Below are 20,496 nucleotides of genomic sequence, written 5' to 3' on the forward strand. Positions count from 1 at the left end.
TACCCTCCATGTCAAATCCCCCCCACTGTCCAATGGTGTGTTATAGCCTCAAGCTGAGTAGTGTCGTTTACTGCCCCCTGGATGGCAGACCTTGTGAAGTGAGCTCACCTCAGTACGTCTGCTCTAAGTGCTGGGTAGTGATTGAGTGTGAGAAAGTGCACCAAACTCTCCCGATCTGCTGCTAAAGGGAGTGGGTACAAGGAAGGGGGGGAGGGGTAACACACACACACACACACACACACACACACACACACACACACACACACACACACACACACACACACACACACACACACACACACACACACACACACACACACACACACACACACACACACACACACACACACACACACACACACACACACACACACACACACACCTGCCCACACTGCTTCTTGTGCTGTCTTTACAGGAATAAAACACATTACTTCTAAAAATTCTACTGATTAAATTAGGGGGACTAGATGAATACTGGTTACTTTATTGTCAAGGGCAACTCTTCTACTAAATACTGGGTGAGATTCAAATTGAATGGCTAAGGGGAAGTAATGAAATTTACGAGGGGAATAAGGAGTTTCAGGCTGAGTACGTACGTGACCAGGACATGTCTAAGTCTTGTCCCAGGCCTGTCTTTCTTCTCATTCTCTCTCTCTCTCTCTCTCTCTCTCTCTCTCTCTCTCTCTCTCTCTCTCTCTCTCTCTCTCTCTCTCTCTCTCTCTCTCTCTCTCTCTCTCTCTCTCTCTCTCTCTCTCTCTCTCTCCTTGTTCATTATTCTTTTCTCATTCCTTCTTACTGCTTTCTTCATTTTATATTGCATTATCTCGCTGTATGCAATACTACATATATGGCAATAGTACTGCCACTTTGTGAAAAAAAAATATGAGATTGCTATTGCATTGCTACTGCATTATGCTGTAGCAGCACTTCATCTCTGCCTCACTGCATCATGCTGCATGTGAGCACAAAACACATGCACTTACACAGTGTACATGATGGTGCTCCACCACTGTGTCATGCCAGATGTGAGGATAAAACATGCACACACAGTTCTAGATACAGCTGTGCTGCACTGCTGCAATGCTGTGTCACATTGGATGTAAGGACAAAACATAGGCACTTACAGTTCTAGGCCATGGGACTGGAATAAATAAACATTTTCATTGTTTTCAGTGCTGTGAGTTTTGCAATGCTTGAGTTTAGTACTATGCCTTTGGAAGAAAGCATGTGTGAAATTCAAGAGGGTACTGTATATATCCCAGGAATTAGATTGAACTTGTTGTTGTGGCAAAGAGGACTGCTGTTGAGCTACATGATATACTGAACTATTACTGTTAACTTTGAGATGATGCTATAATCCTCATGTTGGGAGCACCTGCACAAACAGGATGTGCCAATTCTACAGTTAGTTATATTTTTGTTTAGGCATTCCTCAACCCTGTTGGATTGCTTTCCAAAGTTTTGGGGGCTCCCAGCCAAGATTGGCCAGCGTGTATTACTCAGAACAGCAGTGTCATAGGCCGAGTGTCAAGAAATGTAAACAGACCCAGTGGAGTAGTGTCAACATGGCACAAGAAAGAAATCTGCATCCATGACTTATGAGCAAAAGCTGATGCTTATGAATCTGGTCACTAGTCATAGTGCTGGTAAGAGTGGCAACTATGGCCTCATCAACAAGAAAAAGGTGATATGGCAGAGGATTGCTGCCAGGTATAATGCTGCCCACCCTACAACTGAGACCAAGACTGCACCAACTGAAGAGAGCTTAGGAATACCTCAGAAACTAATATTTCATAGTTATAACATGCAGTATACAAATATATACACAAATACATTTTAGCTCAGAGCAATTATTTCCTTGATCCTAGAATAGCTCAGCTGCACAGAAAAGGGGTAAATATTTGTGTGTTAATTATTATATGAAGGTGGAATTTTTGGAACCTAAACCCATGGGCAATTAAACTGGCTAAAGCAGAGGTAATTATCTTCACTCTTTTTCCAAACTTTTTCTTTTCTGGCCATCCACAGAAAACTTTTAGTATCTAAAATTTTCTATTAAATTAGGAGATAGAACATCATAACCTCCCTTCCTTGGGAACTGAGGAGAAAGAGGAATAGGGTGTAGAAGAGAGAGGATGCTTTGGAATCTTATTTAAGAGAAGAGAACAATGATAACAAAGGAACCTTTGAGTTAATGGAATAGAAGCATACCAAGGACTAGCAGGCCCTAGCTCCCCTGAAACATGTCATGGACAGGGTTAAAGAAAAAAAAATTCGGATAAATTATTATAGGTAGTTCAGATCTGCAGGCATAGCAGTTTCCAAAATTAATCCAAATAATTGTATAGATGCTGAATAATGACATGCCTTCTGTATAATTCAAAATAAGACAAACCCAATAATAAGCATAACCTTAGCTTAAAAGCTGTGTGACATTATTAATTTTTTTTTAAGACTGGCAGGTGAAAATAAAAAGCTTACTACTAAGTGATATACTCGGTAATTTTTTGTTTAGGGTAAAATTATATAATACATATTGTAAGGTATTTCTAATATAATGTTTATTTCATGGTACAGAAGGTTGCTTCAGGGCATCAGTCATATCCTGCAAGTTCCTTGAATTTTCTGGCCATTTTCATAAAGTATCCAATTTCTTTCTCTATTTCAGTGTTCCAGAGATATAGTATTTCTTAGCTAAATGTGCTTCAAATGACGGGATGAATGCTATATTGCTGTAATATTGACCATTATAGGAACATGCTGGGTTAATTGGCAGTGGTGCAGCCTCAAGGCAACTTTCCTTTAACTTTTTGAGTCCCTTTAAAATGTCCTCAGCTGGCCAAGGATAGGTTTGGTTAGGTTTAGTTTGGCTAGGTTAGGCTGTCTCTAGGAGTTGGCTAATTTCTCACTCATGAACTTCAAAATGCAATGATTATTAGTGCTTTTCATATGATTGTAATATTAATTTCTGCTTGAGGACCATTGGTTATCTCCCCATGGGAGGGTTATATCAATTAAACTAATGCTGTTAGCATGGAAATGTGGAATCATGGTGGCACAAGACAGATTAGAGACTATATTTACCATTTAAGGGAGTGAATTTTACTGTCTTGTAAATACTGAACACAAATAGATGATTTCTCTCTCTCTCTCTCTCTCTCTCTCTCTCTCTCTCTCTCTCTCTCTCTCTCTCTCTCTCTCTCTCTCTCTCTCTCTCTCTCTCTCTCTCTCTCTCTCTCTCTCTCTCTCTCTCTCTCTCTCAAAAACTATGCCCATTACCTTTTCTGTTATGTATAAAACTAACTAATGAAAGATTGCAGGCATTACAGGGAGAAAAGTAATGATCTTTTTAGCGGAAATTAATATTAAAGATATATGAAAACACTAATAACCATTGCATTCTGACATTCTAGAGTGAGAAATTAACCAATTACAAAGGACAGCCTAAAAAAGCCTAACCAAACCAAACCTAACCAAACCTTTTCTTGGCTGTGTGAGCCATTCTAAAGAGACTTGAACCCCCCCAGTTAAAAGAAAGTTCGCTTGTGGCTGCATCACTGCCAATTAACCAATAACAACCAATCCTTGAGTTAACCAGGTGCTGATGCCCAACCCTCCCTCTTTCATACTTCTTTCCTCGTGTCTCTACAGCTGTGCCATAGAGCATCCCCTTTGAGTTTCTCTGATGTCATGAGCAATTATAGTATTTGAAATTTACAAGGATGGCTATCTAGAACATTCCCACTATGGTAAATATTGTGAGAAACTGCAGGAACCCCAAAGGGCTACATAGCAGCAATGACATGATATTTGCCATCCTGTCATTAGAAGCACATTAACTGAGAAATGCTACACCCTTAAAACATTGAAACAGCAAAAGCAATTAGATTCCTTCTGAAAATAGCTGTGAAGATGTTTGTTTTGATCTTGATGCAAACTTTAATACTTCATAAAAGAATATGGCAGTAATGTAATGGTAATTTTTTCTTAATATAAAAAAAAATTGCATATATTTTTCAGATCATATTACAGCCAGTAATATTAATTTAATGCAGTAATTTAGAAATTTATTATGGATCAGGCAGCCCTAGCTCTTCCCAAAAACTCCTCACCAAAATTCCAAATTTTGTCATTTGCCTGAATGAAAGGTAGCACTTGAAGGTGACCAAAATGTGATTATGGCTGAAGTGACTTTGTTCATTGGCTAACAAACAATAAAAGGGTGACCATGAAACTAGCCCTATCTATTTGATTTGCTTTGGTCATGTCACAGTGTTCATTGTGACATTGTTCAGTTACAAATTACCATATAATATAATCTCAGTTTCTTTGTTACCTAAATTTACTGTAACTTTAACATAATCCTATGTATTTACAAACAAATGTTCAATGATTACTTGTCTTAATCATGACAAGATGATGATCAAGCAATGAAGACTGGACAATTTTTATAATACTGTATTATTTAGATTTTATACTGATTTGGTTAAAAATCTTGAAAAGTGACATTTGGGGATATCATTATTTCAAATTGTGGACTTGTCACTATCACCAAAAAATGTCAACACTTGAGAGAGAGAGAGAGAGAGAGAGAGAGAGAGAGAGAGAGAGAGAGAGAGAGAGAGAGAGAGAGAGAGAGAGAGAGAGAGAGAGAGTTACAATTTGTTCTCTTTAATACAGATGAGGAGAAAGAAGCTGAGAATGACAAAGGTGGCATAGCAGATCAGCGATTGTGGAGTGTTAAGGAGTGCCAAGAGATTTTTTCATCTGCTGTTCACATTATAAGGAAAAGACTTACGGTAAGAATACAGGAGGTGTGGATTTCTTTTCATAAACTTCTTTATGGTGTATGATGGTCTGTGTTATGGATGCACTTTCTATCAATTGTTGTTTACTATGATGTAAGTTTTATTTGCTTGAATGGTATACTGAAAGGTGAATTATCTATTTGGTGAAGTAAAAATGTATAGAGATTAGAAGGCAGTGTGAAAGGTATGTGAGAGACTTAGATAAGTTAGAATGACATTTGGAGAGGAATCAAGCATAAATGAAGTAGTGACTACACTAGCAGCAGAAATGATTATGTATAGGGAGGAGAAAGGGAAAGGCATGGTGGGCAGATGAGATTATGTAGACTAAAAGAGAAGAGGAAAGCATATGAGAAAATGTTGCTGAAGAATGTGCCAGAGGAAATTAAGGTAAGGTAGAGGACTGAATACAAGTCTTGGAATAAGATAATGCAGGTGTTGATAAGAGAAAGTAAGAGAAAGAGTTCAGCTTGTTAGGAGGCTAAGTAGACTGAATACAAGTCTTGGAATAGGAAAGTACAGGAGTTGATAAGAGAAAGTAAAAGTGTAAAAGAGTAGATAAAGTTTGTTAGGAGGCATAGTAGCAAATTAAATCTGAATAAATTACTTTGCAAGGAAATTAAGATAGAGAGGGGAGGAGGGTAATATGAGGATAAAGAGAGAGGATGGAGTTGTTACTGGTAGTTGAGGGGAAAGAATGTGAGAATGAAAAGAGAGAGAGAGGACGGAGTTCTTATTGGTAATAGAGATGATATGGAAGTTGTGTGAAAAAAAGGTATTTTGATCCTTTAATGAAGAGTACAGTAAGAGCCAATAATATCTGTTATGGAAGTGAATAAAGACCAAGTGTTCATGTAGAGTGGAATTGGTAGGAGAGAGGTAAAGAATGGCTTGGCTAAAAGTGTGGCAAACTTGCAGGCATAAATGGAATAATTTGAGAAGTGCAGATAGTAGTAGAAAAAAATGCTTGTGATATGTGATCTGGCACGGAGGCTAGAGGTACTAGATAAGTGGTGAAAAAACTTTTGTTGTTTGACTTCATAAAGTACAGTAGGTACGCGACAATGCATGGTCATTATAACACACAACTGCAATAACGCAGTGAAATTTTAATAAGTATTTAATTGGAATAACGAACTAAAACTGGCATAACAAACTTGTCACTAGTGTGAGCACATAAATTTTAATAAAAGTTTAATGGGAATAGCAAACTAAAACTTGCAAGACTAACTTACCTGCTATGTGAGCTGCTGCTCACCTGTCCACTTCAAGTCCCTTTCTCCCTTTTTTCCTTTCTTCTCCCTTCTTTCGTCTGGTCTCAAACCTCCCTCTCTGTCACCTCCCCTCCCTCTTATCTGTCAGAGATTAGGGACAAGGGAGTGAAACCTTGCTCTCTCTCTCTCTCTCTCTCTCTCTCTCTCTCTCTCTCTCTCTCTCTCTCTCTCTCTCTCTCTCTCTCTCTCTCTCTCTCTCTCTCTCTCTCTCTCTCTCTCTCTCTCTCTCTCTCTCTCTCTCATTCATTCATTCATTCATTCATTCATTCATTCATTCATTCATTTTACGTCATTTTTGCTCCATCCGTTCTCACTCACTCACTCATATATGTAATTCCATTTTCATTCTCACTCAGTCTCATTCTATTTAACAATCCTTAGGATTGTTCTTAATTTCATATATATATATATATATATATATATATATATATATATATATATATATATATATATATATATATATATATATATATATATATATGGAATGTATCCAGCTCTGTGAGTCTTTTTGCTGATGATGCAAAACTTATGAGAAGAGTGAAGGGAACTGAAGATTGTGAAGAATTACAAAGAGATATAGACAAGGTGTGGGAGTGGAGCAGCAGATGGCAAATGGAATTTAACTCTGGTAGGTGTAAAAAGATGGAATTTGGAAAAAGTAACAGAAGGTGTAGCTATAACTACAAGATGGGGAATGAAACAATAAATAAGACAACTAGAGAAAAAGATCTGGGAGTGATTTTCTCAGAGAATTTATCACCGGAAAAACATATTAACAAGGTAACAGGTGAAACTCAGCCTACTAAGAAATATAAGAGTTGCCTTTGCTCATCTGGATGTAGATATGATGAGGAAAATAATCACCACAATGATATGTCCAAGATTAGAATGTGCAGTGGTAATTTGTTCAACACATGAAAAAAAAAAAGCACATAAGAAAGTTGGAAGGAATACAGAGAGCAGCAACAAAGATGATAAGAGAATTGCGAGATTTGTTATATGGGGAGTGACTAACTAGAGTGCAACTCTCAACCTTGGAAAAGAGATGAGAAAGAGTTGACTTGATTGCATTGTACAGATTGCTGAGTGGGATGGAAAAACTAGATAGGGAACATCTCTTTATAATGAATGAAAGAGAAACAAGAGGGCATGGAAGAAAACTAAAAGTAACCATCTGCAGAAGGCACATAAAGAAGTTTAGCTTCCCTCATAGAAATATAGAGGCATGGAATGGACTGGAAGGGGAAGTGGTGTGTGCTACAAATATTCATGACTGAGGAAAAGTTGGATAAAGACCATTATGGAGATGGGACAGTATGAGCTTAGCTCCTCTCCTGTATGTCACAACTAGGTAAAACTAGGTACACACACACACACACACACACACACACACACACACACACACACACACACACACACACACACACACACACACACACACACACACACACACACACACACACACACACACACACACACACACACACACAGTTCTAAGTGGTGACACTACACTGGTTTGTTATGCTGAATGAGGGGTACAAAACACACACACTGCCAGACTCTGTAGCCAGCATAAATAAGTGTTTTTTCAGTGTTTTCAATACTGTGTCTCATGATCTTTGCATTTAGCACTGTAGCTTTGGAAGAAAGCAAATGTGAAACTGAATTTGTTACTTGTCACTGGAAATAGTAATACTGTAATGACTTGTAAACATAATAACTTACAAACAGCCCTGTGGAACCTAACATGTTAGTAAGTTGAGAAGCATCTGTATCTCCTTTTCTTTACTCGTCAGCTCTCTTGCAACCGCATTATTTAATTATTTTTGGCATTTTTGGACCCATATATGCACTCACAACTTGACTGAAGTGTTGCAGTTATACAATTTTTTTTTTTTTTTTTCATAATTACCCAAAGTTAGTTTTATTTCTTGTTTTTCTTTCTTCTTTTCATCTGTCAGTGGAAGGCAGTAGTGTCCTAAGCATGAATTTGATCTTTTACCACATATTACTGCAGTATAATTTTCTAAGTTAAATTTTGTTTGTTCTTTCTCCATTAATTTCTTGGTGAACAGTAAGGGAATGGAGCATTCCACCATATCAGCTGTTACATTTATTCTGTTATCATAATGTTCTTTGAAAATTTGACCTTCATTGATTGTACACACTATTGTTACCAGTCTAAATCTTATTTAACTTTTCTCCTGTATGCTTAAATTTTCCTCTTCTGACAGTCTTTATGTATGGTTTCAACTAATCAGCACCACATGCAGTAGACCTGCAGGCCATGTCCAGAATAGCAAAACTAATAGCTTCTCTCATTAACACCAATATTGTTTCAAAACTCAACAACAGCATATGACCCTACCTCTTTGTGTAACTACTCACTTGTGCTTTTTACATGCACATTCCTCAGGCATGCTGGAAACACATGGTATTCCACACTCATAACATTTTCTAACATTACTGTATTTATCAAAAGTTTCTCTGAACACTTTTCTCATTTCTCTTATTTTAATTTCTCTTCCCCTACCCCATCTGAGTTCTCCATGTGTGACAATATTTCTGGCTTGGATTTAGCCACCACTGCAGGAATCTTACACTGTTCCCTGTCATTGCACTCAGTGAGACTTCTTAATTTCCTCCCCCCCCCAAAAAAAAAAAAAAATAATAATAATAATAATAATAATGAGGGTTTGCTACATGGAATCAAACATCTGGCTCACTGAAAGACACTGCTGTCAGCACTATTTGTTTCTTTGTAAGCTCTAGCCCTGGATTGTCTAATAATATCCAGAAAGATAATCTTGATTATTCCAAAAGTTACAGCTTCTATTTCAAGCATGATGGTGCTTCATGTAGAAAAGTACTGGCAGTGACAAAATGTCTTAGGTAGAACAAAAATTAAGGTGATTGCATGGCCAATTCTATGATTTAAGTCTGATTGAAATTGCATGGAATATCATGGTATGAAAATACACATACTCTCACAGTTATAAATGTGATCGTGCCACACCACTGCATTGTGTTAGATGTGAGGACAAAGCACACACACACAGTTCTAGATGCTGCAGTGCTGTGCTACTGCAGATGTGAGGACAAAACACACACACACACACACACACACACACACACACACACACACACACACACACACACACACACACACACACACACACACACACACACACACACACACACACACACACACACACACACTTAAGTGAAGAAGGAAGAAAGAAAATTAATGATATGTTGAATCAGGCAAAGAAAAAAATGGGGAATGAACTGAGGAAGAGAAAATTAAATTCTCTTAGAAAGTAGTAGAATGAAATTAAAGAATTGGTACATAGGAAACAGGGAGAGGAGTTGAAAGAAGCTAAATGGGGCATATACCAATATGAAGAGGATATTATCATTGCAAGAAGAGATAAATGACTTCCTAAGAGAAAATAAGCCTGTCATTATGGGAATTACTGAGTCTAGATTAAGTGATGAAATTACTGCAGTTAATATTGGTGAAGAAAAGTACATGTGGATGAAAAATAGAAAAAAAGAAACAGGGTGGTGGAGTAATGATGTTGATAAGAAAAGAGGTACAAGTGAAAAGTATTTTTTGGAGAAGGAAAAGTAGAAATGATCGAAAAGAAGATAAAACAAGCAGGAAAAAAGACTAAGGACCTTTGTTGTGGTATATGTCCCACTTAAGACAAGCTTATGGGAGATAGATTATGATACTGTATTGGAAGACACAAGAGATTCTTTGGACAGAATAATAAGTAAGAGTGACAGAGAGGTACTATTAGGAGATTTTAACTGCAAGGAAGATTGTTGGGAAGATTTGCCAACCATGGGAAGGGTCATGTCATAGAGATAGAAACTCTTGACGTCGATGGAGAACACACTTACCCATTGGGTTGGAGAGAATACAAGATACAGGGAAAATGAAGAACCATCAAGACTAGACTTAATATTTACAAAGGAACCAAAAATTGTAGATGATTTGGAGTATAAATGTCCAGTAGGAAAGAATGATCACCTGGTAATTGAACTAACTTTAAAAGAAGTTAAAGAAGAGCTAAGGAGAAGAAATCATAGGATTGGAAGATTCAATTATAAAAGGAAAATTTGATCTGCTTAAGAAATATTTTGAAAAAACTGACTGGAGTAAGTTTAAAGAAGTAAGGGGAGTGGAAAGGAAATGGAAAGAATTTGATGAAATATATAACGAAAGAGTGCAAAGATATATACCAAAAGTAAGACAAAGAGAAGTTGGACAAAGGACTGGTTTAATAGGGGATGTGAAATGCCAAAAAGAGAGAGAGATACTGCTTGGAAAAAAATGGAAGAAAGGAAGAAGGCAAAATTTATGGACAGAATATACAACAAAGAGAAATTAATATGTTAAAATATGAAGAGTGTAGAAAATATGAGAAAATATAATAGGTAAATGCAAAGACCAACCTAAACTGTTCTACAGACACATCAACAATAAGGTACAATGAAAAGAAATGATTGAAAAATTAGAGGTGAATGGCAAAGAATATGAAGATATTGAGGATTTGGTGGTGATGAGTGATGCTTTTCAGTCAGTCTTCATGAAAGAAAGTGAGTTTATAATACAAGGAAGTGAAGGTGCAGTAGTTAGCTCTCTTGAAAAAATAAATGTAGCTATCAGTGAAATGAGGATATTATGGAAAAGTTAAAAGTAGATAAACCATAAGGACCAGATGTCATATCAAAGTGGGTTTTAAAGGAATGTAATAGTCAGTTGGTAGACAAAATACATCATTTTGTCGAGTATTCATTAAAAGATAACAAGGTACCAAGAGATTGGAAAAAAGTTGATATTGTGCCAGTGTTTAAAGGAGGGTGTAAAAAAACCTGAATTACAGACCAGTATCATTAACATCGGTTGTGGCAAAAATATGTGAAAGAATTGTGAAAGATGGATGAAATTCTTGGAAGAAAATGTCAGGATAACTGATAGGTCATTTGGATTTCGTAGAGGGAGATTGTATATGACTAACTTGATTTGTTTTTACCTGAGAATAATTGACAGTACAAGAGTGAGATGGCTACCTGGATTTAAAAAAGGCTTTTGACAAGGTGCCACATAAGAGACTCCTGTGGAAGATTAAGGACATTGATGGAGTGGGTGGGAGACTCTTGAAGTGGATGAAAAATTTCCCGAGCTTAGAGAAATGAGAGCAGTTATTAGAGATCAAAAGTTATCCTGGAGAAAAGTAATAAGTGGAGTACCTCAAGGTTCATTATTGTCTCCAGTCATGTTCACTGTGTATATTAATGATATGACAAGGGTTCAACAGCTATATGAGTTTATTTGTGGATGATGCTAAATTGATGAAAAAATAGAAATAGGGGAAGATCAGAAAGCTTTACAACAAAATTTGAACCAGATTTAAAAATGGAGATGTAAATGGTAAATTAATTTTAATGTAAAGAAATGTATCTTATTGGAATTTGGGAAGAGTTAAAAAAAGACCATCTAGTGTTTACAAGTTGGGAATTGATTATATTGGAAAAGAATAAAGGAAAAAGATCTTAGGGTGATTGTAGCTGGCACATTAACAGCTGACTACCATATAAACAAGATTGTTGGGAAAACAATTAATCTACAAAGGAATATAAGAATTGCATTTGTATAATTGAATGAAGAAATGATGAGGAAACTAATTGTAATGATGATTCATCCAAAAATTGGAATATGCAGCTGTGGTATGGTCACCAAGTCTAAAGAAACACATTAGGAAACTAGAGAGGATACAAAGAGCAGCAACAAAGGTGATCCCAACTTTTAAGTAATGAGACATAAACAAAGAGAAACTAAACCTTCCAACTCTGGAAGGAAGAAGGGAGAGAGGAGACTCAGTTGTGATATATAGAATAAGTAGCAGAATTACCTGCTGTTGCCCAGGTAATATTTGGCTCTCCAAAGCATGGTTTATCACCCTAAATCAGTTGTTTGTTTGTGAAAGCTATTAACCAAACAAAGTTTATAATGAATCTAAATCACATGTCTGTTTAGTGTTGGTAGTCATTAACCTGGTGCCACGATAAAAAATTTGGTTCCAGTGACTGATTTGCCTGAATAATTTAACAGTTTTGAATTGGAAGTAGTTAAGACAGCATATGTCACTCCCCGGATCAAGGGGAACCCCTCTTCCAAATTTCATCACAATAACTTCATAAATGTATGTTAATTTTTTTTTCACAGTTCATAATATCAGTGAACTGATGAAACGTGCCTGAAAGATGAATTTGTTGGAAACCTCTGTATCACAGGAAATTCAACTACATACTGAAAGAATTGATATGTTGATGGGATTGAGCTCCAGGCTGATAATGAATATTCCATTTATACCTCTCCACCATCAGAAATCCAAGCCAACAATGAATACTTGGCACTACCAATGGGTTACAGTATACCTGGCACCACCATCAAGAATTGAGTTGTGGTGACAGATTTTCCTGAACAATCTAATGGTTTTGGGTTGGAAGTAGTGAAGACATAGCCTGTCACTCCCTGGATCAAGGGGGACTTCCCAACCAAATTTCATCACAATGTGTTCAGTATAATGAACCTAAAATATACGTCCATTTACTGTTGTACATGTTCTCTGTTGGAAGCCATTATGGCCGCCACCATCAATAATTTGGGTTGTGGTGGCAGATTTGCCTGAATAATCTAATGGTTTTGGGTTGGAAGTAATTAAGACAACTTATGTCACTCTCTGGATCAAGGGGGACATCCCCCTACCAGATTTCATCATAATCAATTTAGTGGTTTTTCTGTGAAAAGGGGGGACACCCATACACCCACACACAGACAGACAGACAGTGTATTTTATTATGTAACATGGAAGGACCGGAAAAGCTAGACAGCAATGAAATTGTGACATGGAATACAAGAGACACTAGAGGACACAGAAAGAAGCTGAAAAAAGAAATTTGTAGAAGAGACATAAAAAAAAGAATAGCTTTCTGTAAAGAGTAGTTGATACATAGAACTGTCTAAACAAGGCTGTGGTGAATGCAAAAGCTATTCATAATTTCAAAGCCAAGTTAGATAATAATAGATACAGAGGCAGGACAGTATGAGCATAGCTCCTTTCCCGCATGACACAACTAGGTAATCACACACACACACACACACACACACACACACACACACACACACACACACACACACACACACACACACACACACACACACAGTTTTAGATGTGCTGGCACTGCTTTGCTGCATCACACTGGCTGTGAGAACAAAACACACAGTTCTAGATGCTATGGTGCCACACTTCACAATTGATGTGTCACAGCAGTGCAGCATCACATCTAGAACTATATGTCATTCACCTATGGTCATCTGCTGGTCACCCACCCAGCTATTCCCCTACAGAAAGACCTCAGAGCTCATGCTGACCAATCTTTGGATAGGACTGAGACCACTCACATGTCACACAGTGGAACATCAAGGCCACAACCCCTTGGGTTACATTGTGTATCAACTTGCTGCTAGGTGATCAGGGTTACACATTAAGAGGCTTGCCCATTTGCCTTCCCATGCCCAGGACTTGAACCCAAACCTTCTTGGTTGTTAGCCGAGTGTACTAACCACTACAATGGTAAACTCTGGAACTCCCTGCCTGCTTCTGTATTTCCACCTTCCTATGACTTGAACTCCTTCAAGATGGAGGTTTCAAAACACTTATCCTTCAGACCCTATTCAGGGACTGGCATCTCAGTGGGCTTTTTTTTTTTTTTTTTTTATTATTAGATTTTTTGTTTTGGCTGGTGTCTTCTACATAAAAAAAAAAAGAAAAAAAAAGTGGTATATGTGTGTGTGTATTGTCCTCACATCTGGTCTGATGCAGCAGTGCAGTGCCAAAGAATGCTAGAGGATGCCATGTCAGATTAAGAATTAATGTCCAGAGATTCTATTACTATCAGACATCAGATAGATTGCTTACAAAAAACAATGGTGGCTTAGACTGGATGAAAACAATTAAGAAATAAACTCATTTACCTTTTAAATGGTGGGTGGAAGATTTCTCTTGTTGCCTTTTTTCTGCTCTCATTTTGAAGGTCACACAGTGATCTTTTGTCACAGTGACTCCTAGGTCTTCATACAACTCTTATGGTTTCCCTCAGTTTCTTGGTGACTGTTATAATGGTAGGATGATTATTCAAAAAGCTTCTAACCTGTCTAAAAGTTCACCAAATCAAAAACAGAGTAATGCAGATCATTCCCCAAAATATCTGTGTAGTTCTCTAAATCTAAGGTAACACAACAGATACTGCACATATAAGTTGATACAATATATAAAAGAATCCATTCACAGCACTGCCAGTCCCCAGACACGTGGAGCATGAAGCCATGTCAGACGAATACAAATATTGCCTGGATAGTCACCACCAACCAGTCTTGTAAGTGACCACTCAAATAGCAAATGTACAAACAAGGAAGTCTGTAGACTGTTATAGTCTGATGGAGTGTTACTCACCTGCTTGTGACACTTGCTCATATTCTCTCTCTCTCTCTCTCTCTCTCTCTCTCTCTCTCTCTCTCTCTCTCTCTCTCTCTCTCTCTCTCTCTCTCTCTCTCTCTCTCTCTCTCTCTCTCTCTCTCTCTTTCTCTCTCTCCTTGGTGAGGAATAATTCCACCGCAAAGTTATAACAAACTCAAAGTGGCTTTATCACTTTATTGCTCCTTTTGTACAGGTATATACAGACAAACCACATGTGGCTTGGAAGACCCACAAGCTATCTCTCTGCCCGCCTCACCCACTGGCACTCTGTCCGCCAACTTCGGCTTGCTAATGTAGTGACCAGCTATCCAGTATAGGAATTCGCCTTAACACTGTCGTTACATATATTGGAAAATTACGTAATACACAATATTGGAAATAAAGCATATTATGTCACTTCAGCAAGGTGTCTCTTAAGTTTCCTAGATTATGTAATATGTGTCTGTATGGCAACCACCCTTTCCCACACTGAGCCATGAGAACAATGCTAAACTCAGCTTGGTTCTCACGGCACAGCTAAGAAAGGAGGAAAAAGAGATTAAAAATTTGTAGGGCAGCTAAGCTGACCTCAGCCTGGCTCCTATGTTATAAGTGAGGAGAAAAAGGAAAAAGAGAAAACTAGTATAACAGTTCACACCCTACCTATTCATAATAAGACTATGCATACCAGAAATTTACACAGATGCATACCTCGCCTCAATATAACATAGCTCATCAGTATAATTCATACGGTCACAAAGTTAACAGATATATCACACACATTTATTACACTATCAGTCTTATGATGTTTCATACATTAAGTTCTTCTCATCTTCATATCAAAGATTGTAAAGTAGAGGCAGCTCCAGTTCACAGAACCTGGAGTTACATCTCCATGCTGGAAGGCAGCTGCTTTGCCACTGAGCCAAGAGGGGGCTGGTTGCCTGTGAGTTGACTCGCATGACAAGTTTTTATATACAAAACATCAAACAGAAATAATTGCAAGAATTGGTGGTCAGTTGTTATGAGGATTAAATGGTCTAACTATCATAAGTAGAAATTTTATGATTTACTAGTATACAGTAATTACACCAAACAGGTTAACTTTAATAACAGATCAGTAATATGAATTTTATACTAATATTGAATTTTATACTAAAATTTATGGAGATGCAGAATGGATTAATAGAATTTCTATTATTTTCTGAAGGAAATTAGTTTCCCATTACAAGTTGCCTTCTGGAACAAGTTAAATTTGCAACCTGAGGTACCACTTCCAGTGGGCCCCCTGCTCTTTTTTGCCCTTGGCCAGAGGCCCTTGTATATTTGAAAAATAGAAAAAAAAGAAGAAAAATAATAATAGTGTTGGATATTGTACTGTACAGGTGCTGAATGTACTGATGTCATATTGTATGAAATGTATTAGAGAAAAATTTGATGTTGGACTACAACCTCAGCCTGTTACATTCCCAGTTTTTGATGTTTGATGAACTATTTAATATGAAGCCATTAATCAATTAATGTGTTTGATTTATACAATATGAAATTCACTTGCCTTTGTGACATCACTTCTACATTGATAGTCAGGTAATAAAATCATGTTGAATATGTAAAAAAAAAAAAAATGTATTTTATGTAATAATGCCATTCCCTTTCTCACAAACAGGGTGAAGTAACAGAACTGGTGTGGGACAAGGATGATGAAAGCAGCATGGACTTTGTGTGTGCCTGTGCAAATCTGAGGGCACATATCTTTGGCATTCAGAGGAAGACCAGATTTGATGTGAAATGTAGGTTTGCTTTATTGGTATTACTATTCTCTCTCTCTCTCTCTCTCTCTCTCTCTCTCTCTCTCTCTCTCTCTCTCTCTCTCTCTCTCTCTCTCTCTCTCTCTCTCTCTCTCTCTCTCTCTCTCTCTCTCTCTCTCTCTCTCTCTCTCTCTCTCTCTCTCTCTCTCTCTATGAACAGAAAGTAAGAACAATCCTAAGAATTGCTAAATAGAATTAGACTGATAGAGAATGAAAATGTGAGAGTGAGAAAGGATGAAGTGAAAATTACATAGAATGAATGAGGAGAGAGAGTGAGGTTCTACCCCTTGTCCCTTATCTCTGACAAATAAGAGGGAGGGGAGGTGACAGGGGGCAGGTTTGAGACCAGAGGAAAGAGGAAGGGAGAGGAAAGGAACAATGGGAGGAAGGGACATATGGAGAAGGAAAGTAAATTACATGGGACAAAGAAGTGGAGGAGAGAGAGAGAGAGAGAGAGAGAGAGAGAGAGAGAGAGAGAGAGAGAGAGAGAGAGAGAGAGAGAGAGAGAGAGAGAGAGAGAGAGGAAGAATAGGGGAAAAGGGAAGAGAAGGGAGAGTAAGGGAAAGGGGAAGAGGGAAAGGAATGGGAGAGGAGGAATGCAAGAAGGTCTATATATAGTGTCTGAATGGTGTCGCTTCAACTGGTGTTTTTGCTCAAATTAGAGGACAAAATTTATTCGCCAACCCTATTTGAATTGAGAGTTGTTGGAATTGAAGGATGTTCAAATCACGAGGTATGGCTGTATGGTGAAACTTTGGTTCTTGAACTTAATTTGTTCCTGAATGCCATTCAGAATCCAAAATGTTTGGAAACTGAAACTATTTTCCCCATAGGAATCAATATAAAATTAATTAATCTGTTCCTGGACACTGGTCCACTCTGTCTTAGTGGCTTATGACAGACACTTCCACTGCCAAGATGGCTACTCAACAACATCTTCAACTCAGAAATTATTCATCCAGAAAGGACATGTTAAATTAACTTAGTGACACGGAACTCATCAGAAGATATTGTTAGACTGTACTGTATTCTGTTTGTCACCAATCTAGTGAGGGAAGCCTTACAGAGTGACACAGAGAGGAGCAACCTAAAATGAAGGTGATCATAACACTTAGATATCTTGCTGCTGGGAAAAGCTACTGGGAAAATGCAGCTGTACAGTAATGATGGCATTGTGGGTCATCAAGAGAGCCACAGAATGCTTGGGATTACTTCTGATGAAGCTGAAAACTGTTTGTTTACATTGAAGCTCTTCAACAGGATCACATTTGAGAAGGCAGTAGACACCTGCTGAAATGATAATTACTCCCAGTTAGGTCTGAAGCATTGGATCAGGTGGTGCTGTGACTAATCACTAACCCATCTGTGACCTCACTGAATGTTTCTCTGTGTCTCACAACACAAGGGGGCAGTCACAACCTGTCCTCTGAAGACAATTCTCTTCACACAAAACTACATGCACCCTTCACTCAAAATTCAAAATTATTACGGCGACTCCTACACCAGCCTCAGAGTCCCTTTCTGGGGAGGGGACCACAAATGTTACAGAGAGAAGGATAGAAACTGTAGGAGGGTAGTTTGGAAATCAAAGCTTTGTGCCAGACTCTATCAAAAGCTTTTGATATGTCCAAGGCAACAGCAAAAGTTTCACCAAAATCTCTAAAAGAGGATGACCAAGACTCAGTAAGGAAAGCCAGAAGATCACCAGTAGAGCGGCCTTGATGGAACCCATACTGGCGATCAGATAGAAGGTTGTGAAGTGATAGATGTTTAAGAATCTTCCTGTTGAGGATAGATTAAAAAACTTTAGATAGGCAAGAAATTAAAGCAATAGGATGGTAGTTTGAGGGATTAGAACGGTCATCCTTTTTAGGAACAGGTTGAATGTAGGCAAACTTCCAGCAAGAAGGAAAGGTAGATGTTGACAGACAGAGCTGAAAGAGTTTGACTAGGCAAGGTGCAAGCACGGAGGCACAGTTTCGGAGAACAATAGGAGGGACCCCATCAGGACCATAAGCCTTCCGAGGGTTTAGGCCAGCGAGGGCATGGAAAACATCATTGCGAAGAATTTTAATACATGGCATGAAGTAGTCAGAGGGTGGAGGAGAGGGAGGAACAAGCCCAGAATCATCCAAGATAGAGTTTTTAGCAAAGGTTTGAGAGAAGAGTTCAGCTTTAGAAATAGATGTGATAGCAGTGGTGCCATCTGGTTGAAATAGAGGAGGGAAAGAAGAAGAAGCAAAGTTATTGGAGATATTTTTGGCTAGATGCCAGAAATCACGAGGGGAGTTAGATCTTGAAAGGTTTTGACATTTTCTGTTAATGAAGGAGTTTTTGGCTAGTTGGAGAACAGACTTGGCATGGTTCCGGGCAGAAATATGAAGAACATGAGATTCTGGTGATGGAAGGCTTGAGTACCTTTTGTGGGCCACCTATCTATCATGTATAGTACGAGAATAAGCTGTGTTAAACCAAGGATTAGAAGGTTTAGGACGAGAAAAAGAGTGAGGAATGTACGCCTCCATGCCAGACACTATCACCTCTGTCATGCGGTCAGCACACAAAGACTGGTCTCTGACACGGAAGCAGTAGTCATTCCAAGGAAAATCAGCAAAATACCTCCTCGGGTCCCCCCAACTAGCAGAGGCAAAATGCCAGAGGCACCATCGCTTAGGGGGATCCTGAGGAGGGATTGGAGCGATAGGACAAGATAAAGATATGAGATTGTGATCGGAGGAGCCCAACGGAGAAGAAAGGGTGACAGCATAAGCAGAAGGATTAGAGGTCAGGAAAAGGTCAAGAATGTTGGGCGTATCTCCAAGACAGTCAGGAATACGAGTAGGGTGTTGCACCAATTGCTCTAGGTCATGGAGGATAGCAAAGTTGTAGGCTAGTTCACCAGGATGGTCAGTGAAGGGAGAGGAAAGCCAAAGCTGGTGGTGAACATTGAAGTCTCCAAGAATGGAGATCTCTGCAAAAGGGAAGAGGGTCAGAATGTGCTCCACTTTGGAAGTTAAGTAGTCAAAGAATTTCTTACAATCAGAGGAGTTAGGTGAGAGGTATACAGCACAGATAAATTTAGTATGAGAGTGACTCTGTAGTTGTAGCCAGATGGTGGAAAACTCGGATGATTCAAGAGCGTGGGCATGAGAGCAGGTTAAGTCATTGCTCACATAAAGGCAGCATCCAGCTTTGGATCGAAAATGAGGATAGAGAAAGTAGGAGGAAACAGAAAAGGGGCTACTGTCAGTTGCCTCAGACACCTGAGTTTCAGTGAGGAAAAGATGAGGTTTAGAAGAGGAGAGATGGTGTTCTACAGATTGAAAATTAGATCTTAGACTGCGAATGTTGCAGAATTAATGAAGAAAAAGTTGAGGGGGGTGTCAAGACACTTTGGGTCGTCGTCAGAAAGGCAGTCCGACCTGGGGACATTTATGGTCCCCTCCCCAGATGGGGACTCCGAGGCTGGTGTAGGAGTCGCCATGACAATTTTAAAATTTTTGAGTGAAGGGTGTGTGTGTTATTAGGTGCTTCTAGTTTTGTGTGGAGGAAGAGAGTTGTCTTTAGAGGACAGGCTGTGACTGCCCCCTTGTGTTGTGAGACACAAAGGGAAACGTTCAGTGAGGTCACAGCTGGATTTAATGATAAGTTCACAGCACCCCCTGAACAGTGCTTTAGACTTCACTGGGAGTAATTATCATTTAGGCAGGTGTCTACTGCCTCCTCCTGATCGTCTTGGAGATACACTCAACATTCTTGACTTTTTCCTAACCTCTAATCCTTCTGCTTATGCTGTCACCCTGTCTTCTCCGTTGGGCTCCTCTGATCGCAATTTCATATCTGTATCTTGTCCTGTTGCTCCAATCTCTCCTCAGGGTCCTCCAAGGCAGAGGTGCCTCTGGTGTTTTGTCTCTGCTAATTGCAGGGACCTGAGGAAGTATTATGCTGATTTTCCTTTGAGTAACTACTGCTTCCGTGTCAGAGACCCATCTCTGTGTGCTGAGCATATAATAGAGGTGATAGTGTCTGGTATGGAAGTGTACATTCCCCAATCTTTCTCTTGACTTGAACCTTC

At 38.6% G+C, this 20,496-nt stretch overlaps 1 protein-coding gene across 4 annotated transcripts in view; it reads left to right on the top strand.

The window, feature by feature from the left end:
* The window catches only part of LOC135111779 (SUMO-activating enzyme subunit 2-like), a 105,171-nt gene that overhangs the window by 46,020 nt on the left and 38,655 nt on the right, over nucleotides 1-20,496 (top strand). For all 4 annotated transcript variants that reach the window (XM_064025490.1, XM_064025488.1, XM_064025489.1 and 1 more), the window contains 2 exons: nucleotides 4,681-4,799; nucleotides 16,280-16,403. In XM_064025490.1, the coding sequence (XP_063881560.1) occupies nucleotides 4,681-4,799; nucleotides 16,280-16,403 (243 nt within the window). The remainder of the gene's footprint in view (nucleotides 1-4,680; nucleotides 4,800-16,279; nucleotides 16,404-20,496) is intronic.

Source organism: Scylla paramamosain, chromosome 22 (genome assembly GCF_035594125.1).
Source record: "Scylla paramamosain isolate STU-SP2022 chromosome 22, ASM3559412v1, whole genome shotgun sequence".
NCBI classification, from domain to species: domain Eukaryota; kingdom Metazoa; phylum Arthropoda; class Malacostraca; order Decapoda; family Portunidae; genus Scylla; species Scylla paramamosain.